The sequence below is a fragment of the Stegodyphus dumicola genome, chromosome 9 (genome assembly GCF_044657685.1).
Source record: "Stegodyphus dumicola isolate Sdum_Otavi_A_Nest chromosome 9, ASM4465768v1".
Lineage (NCBI taxonomy): Eukaryota > Metazoa > Arthropoda > Arachnida > Araneae > Eresidae > Stegodyphus > Stegodyphus dumicola.
In genome coordinates, this window is record NC_140776.1 from 140,332,865 (window position 1) to 140,358,668 (window position 25,804).

Consider the following 25,804-nt stretch of genomic DNA (forward strand, 5'->3'; position numbering starts at 1 on the left):
ACACATTCTATATTCTATGTGCGTACCATCAAAATTTCTGTTAATATCTTTATGAATTCTCTCAATGTATGTCAAGTATATGTCAAAATTATGTGTACATCAAAATCTAAATTTTTATTGTAATATAAAATTTTAAATAAACGTGGTCCCATTGAGTGAGCAATAAAGCTGAAAGTCTTCATGGCGGCACAGCTGCTTCTCCAGTGGTCTCCTGTACTAGTATAATTTATGGTTCAATGAGTCCAGAAAATTTCACGTCCGCTAACCAACAGGAAAACTTTCTTTGAAATTTGCTCGAAAACAAACCTTTCAATCTCAGTTGCACTTTTTATGTTCGAAATTGATAGCTTAACATATAACAAACTGCCGAAACGAAAGCTCTTTCGACTGAAGAAATACTTTTCAAGTGTGCAAGATATTCATATGTGGTGAAATAGTCACACTCTTTCAGTGAGAAGCTCATTTTAATAAACGTTTTCTTAGTATATTAAAGACAAAGGTTTTAAAAAGCGCTATACAAATTGAAAACAGTTTATTGACAAAAGTCAGACCATTTTCTCAAACATTTAATAAAATAATGCCAAAGATGGGAGAGAGTATTTTTTAAAATTTGATTTTAAATATCAAGAACGTAAGGCATTCAGAATTATGACAAACTGCTATACATATTGCTGATTGCAAATGAAAAATATTTCAGAAATTCTGTCCTTTTCGTCTTCATTGTTGGTGTGAGGAGACCTGATTCCACCGTAATCGGCTCAGGATGCAGATATATGGCTTTCACCTGAAAAAAGCAATTAAAAAGACTTCATAAATTCTTATACAGATAAAGGCATTAAAGAATTTTTCTAAGGTTGAAAAACTAAAATTGCATGCCATAAAATTTCCTTTAAAATAAATAATGATTTAAAATATCTGCTTCGAATTAGTAATCATAAAACATATCTATCTTTCTTAATTTCGAAATATTTTAAAATAAAGAAAATAATAATAAAAATTAATTTTATTTTAGTTGTTTCCCTTTTGTAAATTTTCTTATGTTTTCCTTTCTATTAATTGTCTAAAGTATTTACCGAGAACTGGAAATATGTTGCATAAATAAGATCCTGAAATTTTATTTTAATTAAAACAACTTTTGAATTGAGCAATTAAAATTAAATTAATTCCATTTGTCTAATGTCTTTTAAATCTAAAACATTTGAAATACTTCCTTAACTGTTGAAAGTTTTGTTTATTTTAACTATCTTATTTATTCTATTGCCTATTTTCTGAACTTGCTTCGAACACAGAAGTTTCCCACTCTGACTAAATCTAAAATATTTAAAATAATTCCTTAACTGATGAAAGTCATTTGCCTATTTTCTGAAATTGCTTGTAGCACAGAAATTTCAGAGTCAAGTTTTTCTCTTCAAACTTTATATGTGCTTTTAGATGTTACCCAAAGGGTGTTTTAAATACGAACATTTTTTGCATTTTAAATCTTTGTGATTATTTCTGGAATAATTTTTTGAAGCAGAATTATAGTAGACTCTGATACAAATATGCGCCGTTTGCAGGCATAAAAATAACTGATTTGAACATGATTTTGAAAGCTTAGACAATCAGACATTTACGTGAAAAGTTGCCTCGCATTAGTAGCTCAAATACTCTGAGAAGGGAAACTGAAATTGGTAAATGAACATTTTATTTGGTTATTTATATTAAGGATTTTAATATAGTTCCTAAAATGTGAACGACAGAATAAAATAATTCATTTTCCACTTAATTTTCTTCCAATGAAACTTTGCATTTTACATGTCAGTTTGCATTATATGTAAAGATCGTAAATACCTGTTCAAAGGATTTCAAACCAGCCTCTTTTCCTATTTTGGTAACGTCAGCGAGAATAAAATTCACGACGTCCTTGAAAAACAAATGAAGAAAAGTAAGTGAAAGAGAAAATTTTAAAAGGTTAATGCGTACACTTGTCTCATTTTATAGATATATTATTTTGAAAAATTATGTGTACAGGTTATTAATACCTGGTTTTAAATTTGTATAGGATTAAAAAAATACTGAAATGGCAGCGAATTACAAGTGCAAGAATCATGCAAATTATTTGTTCCATCTATTTTGCTGGTAATGTACGATCAGGCTATGGAAAGTTTAAATACAATTTTGCAGTCAGTTTTCCGGGCACTGAACAATTTATGCTGTTATTTTGAAAATACAGTAAATAATCTTATGTAAATATTCTACATCACATGACACACCTAACAATGAATATGTAATAACAGCATAAAATGTCGCAAATGATTACCAGTATAGAACCTAGTTGAACAAGTTGACTTACTGGCAATTAAGACACATCACCAAAATCTGTTAGACGAGCATAATCTTCTTCGAGAAAATTCCAAAACGATTCTCTGAGTATTCTTAACCCATTGAGTTAAATTGAAAGAATCAATTCATGGCATCCTTGTTGAGGGGTGAATGGTTGTTATTAAACTCTCTTTCAATATAATCAAGTCAGTGATCAAATTGATCAAATAAAAAAGTTTGATAAAAGGATAGTAGTACATCTAGTAATTAAAGAGTCACATACGTTTTCTTCCACATATGTTCCCTTCTAAACAGAAAAATAGAAAGCAGAGGCTTATAGATGTGATGTGGATTATATGTGATAATGGTGGATTTGCTCACCATTATCACAGGTTCAATACAATACAATATTATAAAACAGTCAACAGTGTACACGAAGACAGTAAGAGATTATTGATCACTGACGACAATAATAGGTTATTGATGAGACAGGAATCATACATGATAATAGAAGATTTTTTGTCCAAAGATTCAGTGCATATTATGTACCATAAAGCAATGGAAAATCAGCGGTGTTCTTGAAAACAATAAGAGTGAAGGCAATAATAAATTACTGATGTAACATGGATCGTACATGATAATGGTGGATTTCCTGTCCAGAGGTTAAATGCATGCTATGCAACCAAAAGCGATGGAAAATCGACAATGTATCTAAAGACAAGAAGAGATTATAGATGACTGAAGAACAAAATCGATTATTAATGTGACATGGATCATACATGGTAATGAGGGATTTGCCATCCAGTTGCTGAAAGCATATTACTCGTATATACCATTTAGCAACGAAAAGTCAATTGTGTACCTGAAGACAATAATTATAACTGCTGGGAAACATCTATAGATGCTCCTATGATAGATAATAGAATACACTAATACATCTTAGTAAAATACTGCCATGTTTATTCGAAAATAAAACCTTTTTTTTTTTTTTTTTGGTATATTTTTGTTTTAAAATTTCTTAGTGTTTCATAATAGGGTATTTTAATAAACGAAATAGCATAATGAGAGTAAGGAGTTTAATTATTACACTATATATAATAACTAAACTTTTAAATACTAATTAAACCACATAGGTTGTAGAGTCATTAGGTTATTTTGAAAGCTAGAGACCTGAAAAATTAGCAATGCTCTCGTCGGGACTCGAACCTGGACCTCTCGAATACGCGCCGAGTGTGCTAACCTTTACACCACAAAGGCATGCAGAAAGAGGGAAGAAAATACCTTAAGGTAATTATCATATATATGAACTACATAATTACTCTTAGTTATAATAACCATATCCAGTTCAGCCATTTCAGTTTAGGTTTGAATGCACTGTATTGGTTATTGGTGTGCATCAAAACAAGTTAAGTAATAATTTATCATTTAATTAAGATCAAGGAGTCATGCGTTTTAAGGAGTCTTATTTATGAGCAAATACCGCATTTCTTTTCATATATACACATACTAAAATGCTTAAAGATCTTAGAATAGATACAAGAGATAAAATGCATAAAGCACCTACAGCTGTTCGTTTCTTTTCTGTTTCAAGATTATGCTTTTCTATATTCTCAGCAAACTGTGTGGAGTTAGTAATAGAAGTTAATTCATATTAATATTAAGTTATTTCGTATGGAAGATTCTATCCCATCTTTGCTATCTCCAGACTATTTATCAGGAGGTTATTGGATAGATATCTGTTTCAGTCACCATTCAGCTATTTATCACGGGTTTGACGAAAAGAGAGCTCTCAATAGAATCCCCAAGTTTAATTTTCAAGCAGTTATGAATAACATCGTTACATTTCTTTTACATTTCCGGGCTGTAGTTCGTATTTGGATCCTTAAACTCGATTGAATAAGCATAGAAATTAACTTAAATATGTATCAAAAATAAAAATTCGGATTTATGTTGTATCAATCTATATTGAAGCATCGCTGCCCTGATTGGTAGGGCTGCGATGGAACTAGTGCAATCGTGTACTTTTCGTTGCGATAAAATTCGTGGGCTTGTCCTGATATTACTGTCAAACAAATAAAATGCATTAAAATAACTACACCAGCTTGAGTTATAAAACTGTACATAAAATAGAATCCTATTATTACATTGCACGAGAAGAAACTCTGGGGTTTTGTCATACTATATAAAACAGTGTAGAACGGAATTTCATGAAATTCAAAATCAGAAGTATAGAGTTGTTTAAATTGTTTTCAAATGCATCACATGCAAAGGAAAAGAGTAATAATTTCAGAAAGTGATTCTAAAGTATGTAAACTTTCATGCGTTTCTAGGATTAACATATAAATTTAGATTATATTTACCTTATTCTCACATATTTCTTTCCAAGTTCCTTTAATTGACTTGCTTTGGCACCAAGGTAGTAATGCGTCTTTATCTGGAACTGCAATGCCTACTAACCATGACTAAATTTAGAAATATATCAAGAACAGAAATATATTAGAATATTCCAAAATTACAGCATTAAGTTGAAACAATTGAACTATTGCTTAATTGCAAAATATAAATTTCTAGTAATTTATAAAAGAATAAACAAGTCAACTGGTTAAGTTATAGATCATAATACTCTATATATTATTTAAATTTTATTGATTCAGTACCTGACAACAAAATTCATTTTGTAGTGTTGTAATTTCCATTGTAACTGCTATTAGTAAACTTAACTCAAGTACAAATAAAGTAGCTTAATCTATAATTACCGTATATTTCTACGTATAGGAGCAGAAATTTTAGCAAATCTGTTACTAATAAAATTTTGGTGTCAGTTTACATAACCAGTTCAAAATGATCTACAAACGCTAATTCCACCATAAAATGATATTGTAGAGCGAAGCAGAAAAATATTATTAACATAAAGAAAAAAAATATTATTTTAATTTTATAGATCTTAATACATCCTAATCAAGTTGTAGAAACATTAGGTATTTTTTGGAAGGAGGCAAGGTGAAAATGAGCAAACGCCTTCGCCGGGAATCGAACCGCGGATCTCTGGAATACCAACCCATCGTGCAGAACCACTACACCACGAAGACACGCTAGGAAGGCGGGAGAAATACCTTATATTCCAAACTATATAAAGGCGAGTGGGGCGACTATATAAAGGGCGACTGGGGTTTTTAGGGGACCCAGTCGCCAAATCCTGGATGTGGAGAATCCTTATCCAACACCCTTTTAGTTAGGGTTCCACTTTAGAGACATTAGGTATTTTTTGGAAGCAAGAAAGATTGAAAAATTAGCAACGCCTTCGCCGGTAATGGAACCACGTACCTCTGAAATACCGGCCCAGCGTGCAGAACCACTACACCCACGAAGGCACACTAGGAAGGCGGGAGAAATACCTTATAAGGTTTCTTAATTTCAGCATTCGACTCAAAATTTTATGAATTATCGGATGTCACTCTTCTCTGTAAGAGAAAAGTATGCGTGAATGTAATCGTTCTCCAAATCATCATGAACATAGTTGAAATCAACTTCATGGATAACATCATCTTCAGTTTTGTCGGCTAACTCTACTTTGCAAAAGTGATAACTTTCAGTTTAAAACTAGCAGAATATGCAGTTCTCGTTTTATGTAGGCATCTGTTAGTATCTAGCGGAAATGTAGAACTCGTAAAATTGAGATTGCAGTTGAAGAGGAAAATTATGTCATTGTTTGAAAATGATTGAACACAGTGAGGAACTAAAGTAAAATTTGGCATACTACTACTAAAACGCTAAATGATGCGCTTCTCCAAAGTTGGGAAACTGAGAAAGATATATATTTTTTCTTCTATTTAAACTTGCCCAAACTTCTCGTGCACTACAAATGTGCATCATGAGGCTTTCACAAATAAATCAACTAAACGTATCACATACATTAAAAAAACAAAGGTCATCAGTCTCGCTTCCTCAAAAACACAGCCAAAGTCCCTTCTAGCTTTTTTAAATGAATCTTCAAGCATAATCTAAGGTTATTTAAGAGTAAGATAGAAGAATATTAAACGCACGTTTGAGGCACGTTTTCTAAAACTCATACATGTTACTTTACCTTACATTAAAACGAAACGAGTAATTTCAAAATTTACCACGACCATATAGAAACTGATGTACTGAAATTTGTATGTAAGAAGCAATCGAAATATAGTCTATAACAGAAAGGAAAAATTTCTTAGTGTGCTTAACAGTACAAGGTGAAGTGTATTCCTGATTCCACTTAGATAAAAACTTGTTTTTAACCATCGCCCTTCATACCATCGCCCATGTAACCACATGATTGTAAACCATCGCCCTTCCTATGAAGGGGCGGACGGTTACAACCATGCCTTCTCCGGGATTCGAACCAAGGCCCTTTGACATCGCAGTCAGCTTCCCTGACCACCATACTTACTGGGCAGCACGTAGTTGGAATTTATGAAGCTTTTAAATTCGAACTACGCAGGAGGTTTTTAAATCCTGGTTTAATTTTTTAAATCTTACTTTTAGGGTTACATACAAAAATGCAAGACAAAGTATCTTTTCTAGTATATTTTATTAAAACATTGTTACCTGTAAACTGTCGCCGTAAACAAATATCTGTGAAATAAATTTGGATGTCAAATAGATACTTTCTATTTTTTCAGGAACGATGTATTCTCCTTGTGAAAGTTTGAAAATATTCTTCTTTCTATCAATTATTTTCAAAGTTCCATTCTGTTTGGAATATTTGAAATACGAATTAAATTAAAATTCATTTAATAAATCAGTTACATAATAAATAAAATTGAATAGATACTAACACTGATGTCTGTGTAACACAGTATAGCACATAAGTAAGTATTCTGGAAATAATTAGAATTTAAAGGAAAATAATCTATAAAGTTTTATTTTAATGCACAAGCTCTCTTATTATTTGGACTTTCAAGTCCTATACTTTTTTAAGTTTCAAATTAAAAAATTCAGACTAACTTAAAGTAAAATTGCTCCAAATTTTAAAGTGTAAAAGACAGCATTTTAGCAGAAAAGCTAACAATTACTCTATTTAAGACGTCTGCTGTTGTATTCAGCTCGTCGGCAAAGATTTGCTTGCCGCTATTTCTTCACAAGAGCTTAGCCAGGGAGAGCCAAGGCATTAGCTAGGCTAATAGCGCTACATTCGATTCATTTTTGTGTTAAAAGCTATTATTTCATCTCATAAATAGCGAGTTCAGTTTCAGTCAATTTGTTTAACCTCAAGTCAATGTGTTAATAAATATTTTCAATTGCAATTATTTTGTGCTAATATAGAGCGTTACTTTTAAGTCAACATACTGGAAGCCACATTCCTATATCTCCTGTATGAAGCCATTTATCTTGATCGATAACTTCCTTAGTCTGCTCGGGTTTTTTAAAATATCCTTGAAAAGCACATTGAGCTCGAACACATACCTAGAGTAAACACCGAATGATTGATGTTAAGAAGTTGATAATTGACGAAACTTGAAACGGGAATAAACATTTTTTTGAAAATGTAATTCAAAATGTATCGCTTAAAGAATTATTATAGTTACCTCTCCTTGATTGTTACTTGCAAAGTATCCCATTTCTGCTACATCAAGAAGCTTAATTTCACAATCTGGCAGTGGAGGACCAACGTTCCCTGATCACCAATAAAGTGGGTTATAGTAAACGAGATTAGAATCATAGCAGCAAACGGGAGAACAATGTAACAATAACAGAAGAATAGAAAATATAAAATGGAAACAATGCATGGACATAAGATTTAAAAAATTAATTTAAGGAAATATAGATTTAAAGGTCATTACTAATTGAACAATCGTATCTTCATGGAAATAAGTCTTATTTTGTATTCCATCATGTTCACAAAATATATTCAAATACTGATAACTAACAGCCTTATTCATAATTTTGCAGACATTTAATGTAAAAAAGAAGTAAGCAGGAATTGCATGGGAAAAAGGGCAAATTTAAAAATCTGCTATTCTAGATTCCAATCTCGATAGAAATAAATTACTATCACTTCCAGACCTTAAGACAGAAATACAGAGATTACATCGACTTGCAAAGCTTTTAATATGCAAACATTTCTTTTCACATCCCATATTAGACACTAGATGCAAACGTATTCGTGAGATACAGATTTTTTTCATATTCCATTGCGGAATTCAGAATCAAAATTATTCTCAAGATATGAAACGTTAAAATTATTTTTATATTAAAATGGTTATTTTTATATTACAATAAAATTATTTTCAATAAGTTTCATAAGGAATACGTATCTCATTTATTTAACATAAAAGAAATCGTTAAAGCGATAAGAGCGCTCATTTTTGATAATATTTAAAGATTTCAATAATATTTGCTAGTTAAATAAAATTCTTTGTTAACCAATTTACAGCTGAAAAATGTCGAAATATGAATTCAAAGAAGTTTATATATTTCTCTGTCTTTGCAAATTTTGGAAAAGTCATAACATCGTAGCCCCCCATCTCTTTTTTTTATTGAACTTCAACATATCGGTATTAGATCTTCTCTAGTTTCTATCTAATGTACAACCAACGCCATTTGCAATTTATGTTTTATTTGTTACAGAAAAAAGAATTTAACTTCAGTTTTTTTTTTTTTTTTTTTTTTTTTTCATTTTAATGGTTCACTTTATACAAAACACATAAAGCAAAAGATTTCATTCATAAAACTAATAATGTCTGCGTAAATGCAAAGTGTCTCTAATATTTTTTTTAGAAAATTAAATATGAAAATTGCACTAATTTCCTTTGAGATAAAAATAAAAAAACCGGATTTCGAGATACGAATCGAGAAAGAGAAAAAACAAAGTCAACAAGTCGAGGTGTCACTGTATTATAAAATGAAACGTTATTTTTTCAGGTTAAATGTTTAAAAATTAAATCTTAAATGCAATTATAATAAACACTATTAATTGAAATAAACAGTAAAACAGTCGCACTTTTATTCGAATTTTCGAAACGCAATGACTAATTAATTTTATTAACGATTATTATTACTTAAGAAGTTCTATGTATTTGTATGCAATTTGACACTAACCTTTATTTTTCAGTAAACTAATTATACGTTCCATAACTGTATTTTTAAAACAAAAGTAAAATTCTCTTCTTCTGGTTTGGATGGTATTTGAGTGTTTTTTTTTTTTTTTTTTTTTTTTTTTGTGTGTGTGTACCCTTTTTCCTCTGAACCAACCAGCAGGGGAACGCTAGAAATGAAGCATTAGCACAGATTCTTTACACTCATAAACATTCGAACTTTACCTAAGCCTTTGAACGTTGTAGCGGCCTATGCTAAATGTGACTAAAATTTCTTTTCATCACTGTTTTGCTGAAATGGTCTTGAGACATTATTTGCAAAATGGATTGTGATGTGGCATTAAATTTTCAGTACGAATCTTACATTCTATTGGGTGAGTCTATAAATTCGTGCAAATTTTTTGGTAAATTTTTACATAAGATAAAAAACACAATTTAACATTTTAATTAATTATATATTTTCCTCCATTATCTACAATGTCTCGCCATCTTACAGGCAGCATTTTTTATGCCATTGCTGTAGAAAGACTCTGATTTTGATGCAAAAAAAACTTGAAAGTTCATTGTATATCCTGTTTAGAATGAAATATTTTCCCAGTAAAAACTTTTGTAAGGCACGAAATAAGTGAAAATCATTTGGCGCAATACCTGGGGAGTAAGCAGGATGTGGTAAAAGCTCCCAATTAAATCCACTAATTTTTTGCAGAGTTGTTCGAACCTTATGCGGTCTAGTGTTATCATGGGGAAACAACACTTTCTTGATATTCAGCAATCGTGGGCGTTCATTTGATCAATTCTGAGTTAAGAGGGCAAAGTTGTTCACTATAAAATTTTGAATTAATCGTTTGATTTGGTTCTAACAGTTCAAAACGTCCTGAAAACGGGGTTCATCATCAATGCTGCTTTCTCCAATAATTTTTAAACCATTTCTAGGCAGTCCTTACACTAATAGTGTGTTCACCATGTACACTATTAATTTTTATCGCTGCAAACCTGGAAGATTCTCCACACGAAAATAAAAAATGTAGCACAGCACGTTTGTACTGTATCTATATTCATCTTCTATGGGTACTAAAATGCTTTCGATATTTACGAAAGTTGGTAATGAGCTGAATAACATGTTAGTCAAACGATGACAAGTTTCAACAGGTTCAAAATTGTATTGTTTTAGTAAATGCGTCATAATGAATTCCACGCATACTCTTAATGAGCATGAACTTATGGACTGACCCTAAATAATTATTTTGGCTAAACTATAGTTCTTTACCTATAGTATAGTGTAATCTTACTATAGAAGTATACACTCTGATAGGGAGACGAAAATCAATTCAGAACATTGAAAAAAATGGCTGATCTGAGTTGGCAAATATACGAACATACTAATGTGAACTGATAGTGAATGGATATCCAATTCTGAAAAACAAATCCTAATATTGTTTAGCTGGCGTGGACATATTATCCACCCGCATCCCAATAATATCTATCAGAAAATTAGTGGAGAGAAACGGAATTGAAATTTTGTCAGATTTACATATAGACTTCAATATATTCACAAGCATGAATTTCAATGCACAGAAGATATAGAGGTCTTCTGAATAATCGTACATGTTTTGATGCAACAGAAGAGCACATACATGAATTGCTGAAACTTGAGTTCAACAAGCTTAATTAGTGAAAAATTAGCATCAAGATGAAACCGTTATGAATATGGACTGATTAGCTCGATCTCTCCATCGACATCCAACTAAGCCTGTGTGTAGTCTCTAGAGAAACCTATTATTGACCACATTAGTAGTAGTTATCTGCAATTACGTAATTGAAGAGCGAAAAAAGCCTAATCTTTAAACCGCTTTTTTATTGTTTGTTAATAATCAAAGATCTATTGTCTGAAATTTATGCGTGAATCGCCTAATCAGTAATTTATTTTATCAGGACTTGTATTTTTTTAAATCTGTTTGGCAAACATAACATGTCCTGATTCGACAGTGGCTTTGACTGCAAACTATGTCTTGTGGAGTATAACAAGGATGACAGGATAAGAAGGGTTAAATTACCACTTATTTTCCACAATATTACAGGTGCTTTCGCACTCCGGGATACAAAGTCCAACCACTTGTGGTCTGAACATAAAAATATAAAAACTACTGACTAACTAGAATTCAAATAAAAGCTAACTTTGAATAATTTACACAAATTACTAACCCTAAGACTGGCCTTTCAAATTACTACGTATGTAGTACGCAAACTGCGGAAAACTACAATACGTCTCTAGGTTTTGAGAGGACTAAACTCTCTGGCCTTAAAGGCAGACAGCAACTGATGGCAAGCTCGCGTGAAATACAGTGGCAAGGCGGCTCACTTTCTCTCCATCTAACTCTGTTCTTGGCGAAAAGCCACAACTTAAATACTTGGGGGTTAGCAAGTACAATTTGCATAAATAAGTTAACACGTTTATTTTGGCCGGAAGTAGAAAATAAGAGAGGACAGGACAGCTTTAAAATAAAACAAACGTTAGTAAAACTTAAGATCCTTACAATTTATACTCAGTTATTCTCATATTAATATAATATTTTATTTCATTGCAAATATTTAAATTTAACCACGTCTACTAAAAGGCTACATTTCGCTACAAAACACAGTAGCTCGTAAATGCACACCAAAGTGTTCAGCCGCGCTAGTGGCTGAGGGGTTAAGATTGCTGAATACTAACAGCTCGACATAGTTTGAAATAGCTTCTAGAGGCACGGACTGGCTGGTTGTTTTACATGATTTTGTGTAAAGTAAATATGAACCAATTTCCATCACAAAGTCATCCATGAAAGTACTCTTAGGCTGATAACACTTGCGATTTTTCCATATTTAAATAGCCTAATCTAACCAACTGATGCTTGAAGCTGAGCATGAGCTCGAATTATCATGAAAATAGCTGACGCTTAGACTCGAAAATGCACCGGTGGTTACAATACTGTTCTGTATGTAAACCACTGTCACATTACAATCGCAAATTTCTCCGCACCTTTTAAAATCCGGTTTAAAGCAAAGCCAAATCAGTAAATAGGAGAGAGCAGCAGACTTAACAAAATGTAAAATTCTATACAGATTTGGAATATAATAATTAAAAAAAATTTGATATGCTATTATTGGTAATCTAACATCAAAGTAAATATATAAATTGATAATTTAATGATTGAAATCAAAAATACGTATGTTGAAAATAGAAAATTCAAGTCAAATGAATGCAAAATAATGCATACACACCACACAGTTCAAGGCACAGCGAAAGAATTTATGAATGCTTTCAGATAGCGGAGCGCCAGCAGTAAGAACAAATCGGATTTAGTTTTTATTACAACAGTTTTTTTCTTCCAAATGCATTTGCTACGTTAGTCAAATTCTGTCCGTTAAATGCTTAGTCCTATGCTTCAAAAGAGCAAAATATTTCTAGCTAATGAACCGTACGCACAAAATATTATTGTAGACAGTTTATATCAGTACAAGAGATTATTGTACATTTTGAGGCATACAGTATTTTGACACCTCATGTCTGACAAGTCTGACTATGTATTAATTTACGGTAAAAAATATTTCTTTCTCAAGGCATGTTTATGCCATTCTGAAAATGGAAATTTCACGTGTTTTCAGTAAGTGTCATCCAAACTCCTCATTCAGTTTCTTGTACCGTCATGGTTTTGCTGGTTTTTATTTAATTAGCTCCAGTCAGGCTTTTGTGTCTGCATATGTATAGGTATCAAAAACAAATCCGAAAAACTCAGTTTGTTTTGCCATCACAATTTTTATACGTAAAATTACGCTATGAAAAATTACTATTTTAATAAAAGTTTTGATATTATATTTTGTAAGACTTCCTCAATTGGGATTAAATTTTCAACTGATACCAAACTGCTAGATAAAAAATTTAGCATTATGTTCTACTACGTCATTTAACAGCAAAATATGAACGCGAAAACATTCGTTGCGGTATTACAGAACTACCACGACCGCTCTCACGAAAATTTCATTACAGAGAGATAACACAATATGATTACTTCCTATTTTACTCAAATGATTTGTTTTAAAAGAGAAACATACCGACAGTTTGATCTTCTGGTAACTGGCATGTACACGCGCCAGTTAGTTCGGTTTGACCGTAGCCTTGAACTACCTGAAAAGCAAAGCCAAATCAGTAAATAGGAGAGAGCAGCAGACTTAACAAAATGTAAAATTCTATACAGATTTGGAATATAATGATTAAAAAAAATTTGATATGCTATTATTGGTAATCTAACATCAAAGTAAATATATAAATTGATAATTTAATGATTGAAATCAAAAATACGTATGTTGAAAATAGAAAATTCAAGTCAAATGAATGCAAAATAATGCATACACACCACACAGTTCAAGGCACAGCGAAAGAATTTATGAATGCTTTCAGATAGCGGAGCGCCAGCAGTAAGAACAAATCGGATTCGGCCTCCCATGAGCTGTCGAACGCCTTTAAATATCAAGGAATCATCGAAAGTGCTGTCCCCATTTAAATGCCTGTAAACGACAATTGAATGAGAGAACATTTTATATCATTCTGCAACAAGTAATCAGACAATGCCATAAAATTAAATGAACTTAATCAGTTTCAGATTTCGATGATCAATGCTATTATTGTAATTAATTCTCTTGATTTAAACAGTCTAAGATGTGTTCTGCGGACTTTTCATGCCCAAGGAAGAAAGGACGCAGCTGAGTTAGGCCTAGGCCTTGGGCAACTTATATAAGACAGTATGAGTTTGTCTAGCTCCTTAGGAGTTTTGATGGAGAAGCCTCAGACGACAGCATTTTAAATGCCTACATACCACAAAGACGCCATACACGAATATAAACATCCACATCTTTTCCGGAATTAAAACCCTGGCCCAAATCATACGAACACGGCGGCATGGATAGTTCAAACAGTAGGATGATCAACTTTTGTCGTATATTTGAAATTCGATACTTTGAAACAAATCTATAATATCGCAAGATTGAACTGCTACCTAAGATCTTGAAATTCATGCAAAACTACCATTCTCGAACAACATGAGCGAGCTACAAGGAAAGTATGACAAATTCTTTCTCATTTGAGTTTTAAATAAATCAGATACATAAGAGGGAAGATACTTCTTGTAAATTTTAATTCCTGAAGAGGTTGGTACTGATGAGGAAAAAAGATGGCCGAATGATGTACGAAATGGTCATGCAACTGTAACTGTGTTATATAACCCTAATGCGCCACTGAAATGAGTGCGCAGATGAGTAACAGCGACGATGGCGAATGCATACGTGTAATGTTATAACGATTCTTCTTTTTTACATTCTCTTATTATTTTTAATTTATGTAAATAAATCATAGTTTAGTAGTAATTCGATTATTTTATGGCATTAGTGAAGTTTTCTCATATTTATTATTGGAAACGCAAAGAAAAAATCCACAAACCTAGTCCCATCAATGCAAAGAACTCAGTAAAGAGTTTATGATTGTCGCAGGATTCACTTATAATGGGAAATTAAAAAAAGAAGAGTGAAAAATAATTAAAATTAACTTAGTGTATTATTAAGAGAAAGTTTTACGTCCGATATTCTATATTCTAAGAAATTCTATTCTATTGTTTCAACCCAATGACTTTCAAGGAATGAAACTTCATCAAAACAAAACAATGAGTCATACTTAAAGAAGTACCACAGTATTCCTCGAAAGATGCAGGGATTGAATATACATCTTTTAAACGTATTCCTGCGAAGTCTCGTGGTGTTTCACCTACGGACTATGGTGAATCTGGTAGCTTGAAAAAAATTATTTCTAATCGCAAACCTACCACGATTGATGGACTCTGGAAAGTAGTGGAAGAGGAATGGAAATCAGTACTTCTGGAAATTTTGCGAAAGGCCTTTTTATCATGGAAATCACAAAGCAGTCTTATAGTCTGGGAAAACAGCTTTCAGATCGAATATTAACAAATATTCCTTACATTTTAAACATTAATTAAAATGCCCCAAAATCGTTCTAAAAATGTGTTAACACCCTCTGTAAAGTCATATTGCTGACAATGTAGATTTTAAATCAAAATTGATAAAGATAAATTTAGCATAATGAACGTAGTCATTCTTATATGTGTGGGATGTCGACTTCCACAACCGACAGATGGTTCTCCATGCTGTCTGATAGAACTTTGTTAGCGCAGACGAAATCGCCACGAGAACAGAAGAGACAGAAAACGTAAAGAAGATATGGACGCGCTCTAAAGATGAAAGAACTTTTTTTCTTTTTTATGACCGTTTTCTTGTAAGTATTTATATTCCTGTCATCCATTTTCGTAGTGTGTAAAAACTGTAGATATCTCCATTAAATATTCAATTTAAAATGTCAGTTGGACTAGTTTATTCAGCCCCTAGATATTAAGCCATTTATGAAGTAAGTTTATTAAGCCAATTATGAAGTAAGTTGTCTTCAGCCATTTATCAAGTAAGTTTTCAGATGTCAAGGCAAGAATAGTACATATATCGCCTATAGAGTGGGGGGGGAGGTTCGGCGGAGATTTGGAGGAATAATATCTATACAATGTAGGCTCTTGATATTATGGGATAATTGTAATGCGATAAGCCACTAATTTTCCATTCGGCAATAATGATCTGCTTATTGATCACTTTTCCTTTGTGACATGCTAACCAAGCATGTTATTTCTATGCTCTTACCTCTCATGTTCTTTGGACTTCTGTTAATGTTATTTAGTAACTGTGGCCATATATGAACGCTGCACAATTTTATTATTAACCATATATGACCAGGAGAGTTATTGTTAAAAATTTTTAAATATTTATTGCATTAATTAAAATAGTTTAAAAGGTTTCTTATAAATTTCATTTAATATTTGTAGTGATTAGTATGCAGAAAAGTAACAAGATAAAAAATATTGTAGTCTCTGAATATAAGAAAAAGTTTCATTTTAATTAGTGCAGCAACACGGACTATGTGATCTAATCTTTTTGGGGGGCTTCCTGATCTATCTGATTATTAAATCAGATCTTGTCATCACTTAAAATTCGAAGGCTGCTAATAATGAAGAATTAAACCTTTCGATTTGAAATTTCATCCGTATCCATGAAACATCATTGCTTCTGATAAAAGGAAGGTGGATTCTGCACGAACATTAGTTATTTCTTTACACATCATGCCTACGTTGCAAGAAAACGCGCTACTGGTAAAATTGTTCTACCAGAACCAGAAGAACTCCTGTGTAGTTGTAAAATAATTTTGTCGTATGAAGTAGATACAAAGAGGTCCACTATTACTATGGGCCCTACGCAAAATGATTAAGAAATCTGAAACTGGGCAATTTCACATTCTTCCAGGTTGAGGATGAAAGCAAATCCATTCTTCAAATATTGAAAACGTGACTACCACGGTCTTGAAGCCAGTAATGAGTCGTCGCATGGTAGTGTGGCTGTGCCAGTTTTCTTTTTTCTGTGTATTGGATATGCCGTATTCCAATTTAGAAAAATCCTCCGGTGGATTTTGGAATTTTAGCCTTTCAAAATCAAACCTTTGTGCCTATTGCAGCACGGGGACTAAGAGGCTCGTAACACTGTTGCACTTCAGTCCCTTGCTTCAGTTTTAATTGATGTTATTGGCTTTAGAATATACTGTGGACTGACGAAGCCCACTTTTGCCTCAAGGGGCAAGTTAACATCCACAACTCTCGAATTTGGGCTGCGGAAAACCCTCAGGCTATCCAAGAAAAACTCTTTCATCCTGAAAAAGTGACAGCATGATGTGGGTTTTAGCTTTGGACCGTACTTTTTTAAAGAGATAAGTGCAAATGCAACCCAAACCTGTTCCTTAACAGGACAACGGTATTGTGATATGCTGAGGGATTTTGTAATCCCACAACCTTAACTGCGTGGATGCCTTCAGGACGTCATTTTCATGTAGGATGGATCCCTTCCTCACATTGATCGTCGGAAAAGCAATTGTTAAGACAGCATTTCACTGATGAACGGGTGATCAGCCAACATTTTCCAACAGCATGACCTCTTCGTTCGCCGAATACCACCCCCTGCAACTTTTGAATGCGTGATTTCCTAAAGGACAATATCTACCGTGAAACGCCAACATCTGGGTCAAATATGAAGGACAGTATTCAGCGTCATGTTCTTTCTATTCCGGCAGACTCGCTCCGATCAGCTGCGAAAATATGGTTTTGCGATTAGAACATATTGTTGAAAATGAAAGGGGACATATTGAACAATTATAGTGCTACTTTTTTATATTATTTAACATTTATAAAGCATATTAAATGTTTTTACGTATAATTACAAAGCCCCCTGTCGACGGATTTTCGTACTAAACAATTTTATTTATTAAATGTCAAGCGCATCGGTTAAATTATTTGTAGTTCAAATTTTATTTCATTTGGACCAACCGAACAAATTCTAGAGCCTCCTGAATTGGGAAATTTATTTCTTACTAATTTTGTAAATGAGTTTATACATAAAGGAAAGAGTTAAAATTTCTAATGCTTTTTAGTATTGATGGTTTTACTATAGCATTAGGACAGTAGCTGTCAATGATGAACGTACATCTGCTTCTGTAGTCCATCCATTCTGCAAATCGCTAGTTGTTGAGCTAAATAAAATGTTATTTACATAACACTTCACATAGAAAACACAAATTCGGTAGAGTTTTAATAATGTGTGCACCAATTATGAGAAGAATCCGTTAGACGAACTTTTAAAATCTTTTTTGGAAGGATGTCGGAAACATCTGGCCAAACAATGTTTAATAAAGAAATGTTTTAATTTAAGAAAACAAAAAGTCTTTCTGATCTTCCTACTTATCCTAGAAATTAATAATTTAGTTTTTGCATTTTTAAAACTTAACTTCTTAACCACTACAGTACCAGACTTTTTATTCCTATATTTTCAGGTCAAGTTGTTTCAATTAATATGATAATAACGGATAGCTACTTATCTATAGTCTTATCTAAGTCAATAAATAAAAAATAGGCTGACGTCACTTACACATAGAAGCGGAAGAGACATAAATGGATTAGGGAAGCTATTGCTGTTGAGCAGACTAAGAGTCAGTGACGTCAATCAACAGCAAACATTGTAGTAACCTTGATATCTCCCCAAGAGGAGATGATGCCTTTGGAAAGACTTTTCCTAAGAAATTTGCTTCCTTGTTGCACACGAGGAAAACCGTGAAAACATCCAACCTGTTTGCCAAAATTCAAAACCAATTGAACTACCAGTGTTTAGTATCCACTCGGCTACTGGTGGATAATTTCAGGTTTCTTTCTTTTGTTCAATCAGCAGTTCAGATAAACAAAAGAGAACTGAGCTTTCAGTTTAAGATCTGATAACAGTTTTCAGTTGTTTAAAAGAGTAAGTGTGTAAGTAACAGTATTCTAGTCTTATTCAGCTCTGATAATCAAGGCTGTTTTATAGAAGCTTTCATGTACGATGAAAACGTTTAATAGTACATTACCTGCCTCTTGCATTGCCATTTGTCTGAGGTGACGTATTAGACGTATTAGACATATTACTACTTGCTGCAGCTTTCACCTAAAGATAGAGAAAAGTAGGAAGTCTTTCTTTTATAACACAGCTTCAAAATATTTTCTACATTATATTACGAATTCATTGTAGAAGAAGTATAAAATTGTTCATATAAATTTGTAAACAATTTGTTTTAAATTTGCTACTAACATCTAGCTTATTTAGTATCTAAATCAAGGTACTGCGACAGAAATTTGCACCTTTTAATTTTTGAAGCTTTTTAACTTCTGATTAAAAACATTTTTAAATGTAATAAAAATCGATTTTTGAATATACAGTATACAAGTTATAAGTTATTTCTCCCGCTTTCCTAGTGTGCTTTCGTGGTGTAGTGGTTTTGCGCGCTGAGCCGACATTCCAAAGGTCCGTGATTCGATTCCCGGCGAAGGCGATTGCTAATTTTTCATCTTGCCTGCTTCCAAAAATACCTAATGTCTATACAAAGTACATTAAAACATGCGTAGTGTATTACATTAAGTGGTATATAAAATTTCAATGTAATCAGTACAGGCCACTGAACAAGATTATATATGCGAAAAAATTGTTAAGCGCGTATTTTAATTTCAATCTGATTTTTATGAAGTCTTTTTTTCAGTTAGTCTTTTCAGATCAAAATTTATGTTTAAAAACAAACAGATTGACCAAATAATTTTTCGAAACATTCAGAGAATTCGCTATCTCGTTTTCAATAGGGTCTACATTTTATGTTTCCTAAAAGAACAAGACATTACAAGATCATGTCAAGAAATCTTGAAGCATTATTTGGTTTTGTAGCTCGAGTTGTTCCGAACATGTTGAAATTTTTTTCAAAGATAACAACGTGCTTAAATAGCCCAAAAAAGTCTTTCTTAAGGCAACTCCTTTTTCTTCTTCCATTATTAGAAGCATCGAAATATGGATATGCGCTTTCAACACAAAAGCCGTTCGACAGTTAAACAAATTACACCGGAAAGGTGAAACAAGACTGAAAATGTCATGTGAAATGAGATCAAATTAAGGTATCGTTGGTTGCTGTCTTCGTCTGTTATTAGCTTATACCAACTGACCAAACGGTACATTACTATAAATATATACACTGACCTACATACTACACATAAATAATTCTCTGTATGAAACATTTTATTTGAATGCATTGCAGCGTTTGTATAGAGATATTTACAAATATTCTCTATGTTTTGACAACATAATGTTCGGATTTTGTCCCACATTAATGCACCTGCTCACAAGGGTAACTTCTGCCACATTGCCAAATATATCAATTTGCAAACTCCAAATATGAATCCGCAATCATATAACAAATCTGCAAACTCCGTATTCACCTAATATGTTAGCGTGTTACATATTTCGTAGTTCCGAGGTGGTTAAAACTATTTCTTCACGGTCACCCTTTTGAATTTGTTAACGACGTGAAAGCTTCACTGCAAAAACAACTTTCGAGGATTAGAAAAACTTCGTCTTAACCCTTTGTGACACGCATATTTAAAATATATTTTAATCTTTAAAAAAATGCCTTAGAATAAGTCAGACGGACTTACTTAAGTGCCTTTAAGGCTTGAAAAAAATTCTGCACTTTTATTTTTTACGGTGGAAGGTGGGATACCGTTTGTCCCACCATGCAACTAGCACATGTCTTATAGCATTTTGGTGTATAGCAGGAAAAAAAAATCATATGTGGAATGAATAAACAAAATAAAGCGTGCATTCTAAAATATTCATAATAAACACACTAAAATGCATTTTGTACTTATTGCATATATGCATGACTTGTAAAATTTTGCATATGCATATTTTGCATTTAATATTTTTAAATTTTAGGAACAAAAGAAAATATTTTCTTGAATATTATTTTAAGATTAAAATTTGATACTCGTACATATGATACTAAATAAAATATTAAAATTGGCACTTGATTCAAAAACATTTATATATGATTAAAATTGAAAAAAAGTCATTTTTCATGAAACTTTGAAAAACATGTTGTTTCATTCTTTTGTAAGCATAGAGGCACTTCACATGTTTCACACATCCAAAATGTTCATCGTTCTTCTTTCGATATGCTGCAATATGCACATCTTCTCCTGCTCGTTCTCTTTGGCGTTTTACTTACATTTTTTAGTCTCTTTTCTGGTTGTACAAACGGGTTTTTATTATTTGAACTGGGGATTTCAGTTTTCTTTTCAGCTCTTTCTTGCCTGCAAGTGCCATTTAGACCTTCTATAACTGAGAGAAGAAAATCTTTCATTGTTTTTACATCATGATCAGGTTCGTGAACAAACTTGAATAAACGTGTTTACTATACTCGCATCTAAAAAGTAAAAAAAAAAAAAAAATCATGTGCCACCATTTCTTGCTTTTGCGGTCTATTTCATATAGTCCTTTCTGTTGATCAATCAGTCGACATATCCCATATTCTTATTGTATGAAATAATGCTGTTTGGGCACAGTACTTTTTTTTGTCTTTCCATCTCGTTCTTTTCTATTAATTTCTTTCATTTCAGTTGCCTTTTCCAAGCAAGACGGGATAAAAACGGATCTTTTCTTCTTTCATTTTATGCAATAAATTGAATCATCGTTAACTGAAAAGTCTATATATTCTCTTGACATAAATTTGTCTTTTAAATTTTTGGGTAGATACATCCGATCCATATTTACAGTGCCACATGCATAGATGGGTCTGTGTCTTTAAAAAGCAAAATAAATTATAACTACTTCCCTTTCTTCTTCAGCAATAACTTCAACCTCAGTTATTCTCTCCTGGATTTCAATTTCATCTGAATCAGAACTGACATCTGAAGCATTTGAGTCGCAATCGGATGGCAATTCAGCAAAAAGATCCAAAGCTTCCTGAGTTGTTAATTTTTTTCTAGACATTTTAGCACATCAGAGCATACAACGGATGTAAAAGTGCGCGCAATCACGAAAAAAATAGATGCAAAAAAGAAAAGAAAAAATAATCGCGGGTGCTGCCATCTATTGAGCGGAAATTCAAGTGTGTGGTGGGACAAATTTTAACCCACTTATTTCAACTGCAAAATTAATGTTATAAAATATTGAATCCAATTAAGATTTTTGAAAATAAAATACCTTTGAATATTAAAAAGAATCATACATATCATAAATTGTAAACCAAAACTTTTAAAATATTGAAAAATGCGAGATACATGGATATCACTCTTGTGATCCTATTTTGAATATTTTTTGCTCATAAACTTAAGCCCTAGTATAGTAGTAACATCTATTGAGAAAAATAATAACTAAAATAGATTATTTTTAAAAGATTAGAAAATTTCTAACGGAAATTGCTAACTGAGAAAATAAATATTAATTAGGTGGGACATATATTGACCCACCATGCCGCAAAGGGTTAACGCAAAGTGCACTGTATATGAGACTGTTCTTACACTGTTTGTATAACAACTATGGCTTTGCAAGAGTTCTTACCCTACCATACAGAAGTACAGCAAGAAATACCAGTTTTCTTTTAGATTGTAAGGATCTTAGGTTCTACTAATGTTTATTTTATTTTAAACCTTTACTATCATCTCTTATTTTCCACTTCCGGCCAGAATAAACGCGTGAATATGTTTATGCAAATTGTACTTGCTAACGCTTAAATATTTAAGTTGTGGCTTTTTGCCAAGAGCAGAGTTAGATTAGGAGAGAGTGAGTCTTTTTGCCACTATACGTCACGCGAGCTTGCAGTCAGTTGCTGTCCGCCTTTAAGGCCAAAGGTCCTCTTGAAAGCTAAAGACGTATTGTAGTTTTCGCAGTTTGAGTACTACACACATAATAATTTAAAAGTCTTAGTGTTAGTCATTTGTGTAAAGTTTTCAAAGTTAACTCTTATTTTTAGTTAGTTAGTAGTTCGCACATTTTTAGTACGTTTAGACCACAAGTGGTTGGTCTTTGGATCTCGAAGTGCGGGAGCGCCTATAATATCGTGGAAAATAAAGGGTAATTAAACCCTTCTGATCTTGTGGTCCCTTCTACACTCCATAGGATATAGTTTGTAGTCAAACTCACTGTCTAGTCAGGACATGTCATGTTTGCCAAACAGATTAGGAGAAATACAAGTCCTGATAAGATGAGATTAGAAAACGGAATACATTTGGACATGCTTATTTCAAACTCGATACCACTATACAACTTTTAAAATAATATTTGTGTTTTAAAATAATATTTATGTATGTGTATTATTTATATTTATTTCTTTTACAAAGTTACAGGTCATAAAAGAACATTCTGATAACTTACTCATTCAAAAATAATTTTTTGTTGACAATTTTATTGACAAAAAATAAGAACCAAAAAATATAAATAAAACATAGCGATGCTATACTCAGCATGTAGAAAATGTCTTTAAAAGAATTTTATTAATTAGAATTTGGCTGAAAATATTCATAAAAACTATTGGCTGTGTATATAAATTAGATATATTTAAGAGTATATGAATAACATAGATTATGAAAATAAAAAATAGTGTTGAAATATGATTAATAACTGCGAAAATTTTCAATCTTCCACCCTTTTCTCTATTAGCTAAGTGTTTAGGAATCTAGTAAACTACTAAGTGAATAATCGGTTAAGTCCGAGAATAGAAACGTAAACTCAAGAAGCATTAATTACCATTTTTGCTCCAAATAAAGATTCACAGATGGCCCTTTTCTCAGAACGTACAACAAAGTAAACTTAAAATTGTAAGGAATAAGAACTTAACTAATGACTAACTAAAGAGATTTAGCCGAAGCTAACACTACAACTGGCCCATAATATTAAATTAGCTAGTGAAGCTATAAAGGGCACGGCTGAGCGTATAGTAACAGCTTAGACAAACGTCGCCAAAAGGCAAACGCGCGCTATTAGGGAATCCCAATTATTTCTCTCGAAAGTCAGTGGAATTTAAATACTACTCTGCTTCTCATTTGCATTCAACGCGATTCCAAAACCTCATTCCGGTAAGGAATTGCATGCTGAAACTGAAAGAGACAGGAGAGTCGTATAAATTCATATTATAAAATCAGGATATAAATATCATGTCATCATCAGTATATAATATTCGTATCATGGATTCATATCTTGTCATCATCAGGATATAATGTTCGTATCATGTTATAAAATTAGGATATACCTTACAAATTAATTAAATGTATTTTAATTTAAAGCTATTAGGTATTTTTAAAAAATAAAATCAAATGATTTATTAAAAGTAACATTTTACTGCGATTAAAACCGCCTAGTTTGTTAAAGAATAACAAATAGTTTTAATTTGAAATATAAATAAAATAGTTTATGCTTTCCGAATGATAAGACGAATGATAAAACTATTTGGCTATTTATGTCGTTGTGTGGATGACAGATGAAAAACTTAATGCTCTAAGTATTGGCAACAGTTTTCAAACAAATGTCCATGCACGTGGAATAACATAACATAAATGTTATCACTAAAGGTCAGAAGAATTTAATTTAGTCTGCTTGATCAAGATGTCTTTTCAGTTTATTTCTAATTATAATATAAGGTCTCCGGTTAGTAGTATAAGAATTGAAATTTCTTTTGACAGTGTAACATTCCAAAATAATGGTTGTTAGTTGAAATTTGCTAAAACCTGGTGCTAATATGTTGACTCAAGCTAATAAGTTCATGAACCCCTGTACATCAAAGACAGTTTCTCACTGGTATGATGTAGCAAAATAGTTTTACAACACTATAGTGATGTAAGAGATTCCAGACTTTAATATACCATTCAAGGATTTTCGAAGAGTATGCATGAAATATGTAGCAAAATTATGAATATGAAATTAAACATAAAATTGAAACAAAAAGAGATTTGCATATGCTAAACCAATTTATAGAGACATTAGGTATTTTTGAAGCAGAAGACATGGAAAATGTGCGATGTGATTGGACATCTCAAATACGCGCCGAGTGTGCTAACCATTACACCATGAACGCATGTTGGAAGGAGGGAGAAAATACCTTATAAATTCATCACTATTTTTTTGCAGAACCATTAATGACTTTTGTAGGAGCATTAGTGTTCTAGTGAATCCCACCGCCGGAAGCATATTTCACAAGTGCACATCTGTATACCTACCGAGGGAGTGGCTTCTAGGATGGACCAATGGGCATCCATTAATATTACTGTCGTGTCACATGACCTTTTGCTGGCTTTAAGATTTAAGCAAGATAGTTGAAAATATTTTACCACCCAATTCTCTGTACAAAATAATTAAAGCATCGTCGATTTCTTTCGAAAATTTTCATTGTGAAGTTAGATAAAATATAAGCAATTGTGAAGATTTCATTACCTGGTTGAAAGAATTTGAAATAAATATAAACACATGTTGGATTAAGGTACAATAACACGCCGAACAAGTACTAATTTAGAAGTCAAACATAAAAAATCAGCGTTATATTTTCAAATTTTCGCAGGACTAGTTTGGATAGTTTTACCGAACCATCATTCTCAGCCACAAAAACGCAAATAAACGAGATAAGATAAGAAAGACTGAGCCGAAGTCAAGCTACTGGCGCCATCTGTTGATGAAACTAGAATTAAAACATAATTTCTTTAAAGGCTGAAGGCAAAGATGGATTGGAATTAGGGTCATTAACTAGAACAGAAAGATTTTTTTATTGTGAAATACCTCTAGAAAATCCAGTTCACCAATGGAAGATGTTTTTTGAATCCATGTTGGATACTACTAAAAAATATTCATGTGAAATATTGCTTAATAAGTGGTAAATAAGATGAAGAACGAAATATGTGATAAACATCTGAGCCCAAATGCTAGCTTTACATAAAACTATGGATATGAAAAAAATATTTACACCAATTATATAT

The 25,804-nt window shown here is 32.3% G+C and overlaps 1 protein-coding gene across 2 annotated transcripts in view; it reads right to left on the reverse strand.

The window, feature by feature from the left end:
* Window positions 1-515: 515 nt before the first annotated feature.
* LOC118185328 (long-chain-fatty-acid--CoA ligase 5-like) overlaps window positions 516-25,804 on the reverse strand; it is a 65,594-nt gene continuing 40,305 nt past the window's right edge. Inside the window, exons 12-20 of one of the 2 annotated variants that reach the window (XM_085824154.1) lie at window positions 18,892-18,968; window positions 13,763-13,913; window positions 13,461-13,533; window positions 7,863-7,951; window positions 7,624-7,740; window positions 6,883-7,026; window positions 4,662-4,763; window positions 1,831-1,902; window positions 516-784 (exon numbers count right to left, since the gene is read on the reverse strand). In XM_085824154.1, the coding sequence (XP_085680280.1) occupies window positions 647-784; window positions 1,831-1,902; window positions 4,662-4,763; window positions 6,883-7,026; window positions 7,624-7,740; window positions 7,863-7,951; window positions 13,461-13,533; window positions 13,763-13,913; window positions 18,892-18,968 (963 nt within the window). In that variant the 3' untranslated portion in view covers window positions 516-646. The remainder of the gene's footprint in view (window positions 785-1,830; window positions 1,903-4,661; window positions 4,764-6,882; window positions 7,027-7,623; window positions 7,741-7,862; window positions 7,952-13,460; window positions 13,534-13,762; window positions 13,914-18,891; window positions 18,969-25,804) is intronic. The other variant, XM_085824155.1, reaches the window with a different exon arrangement.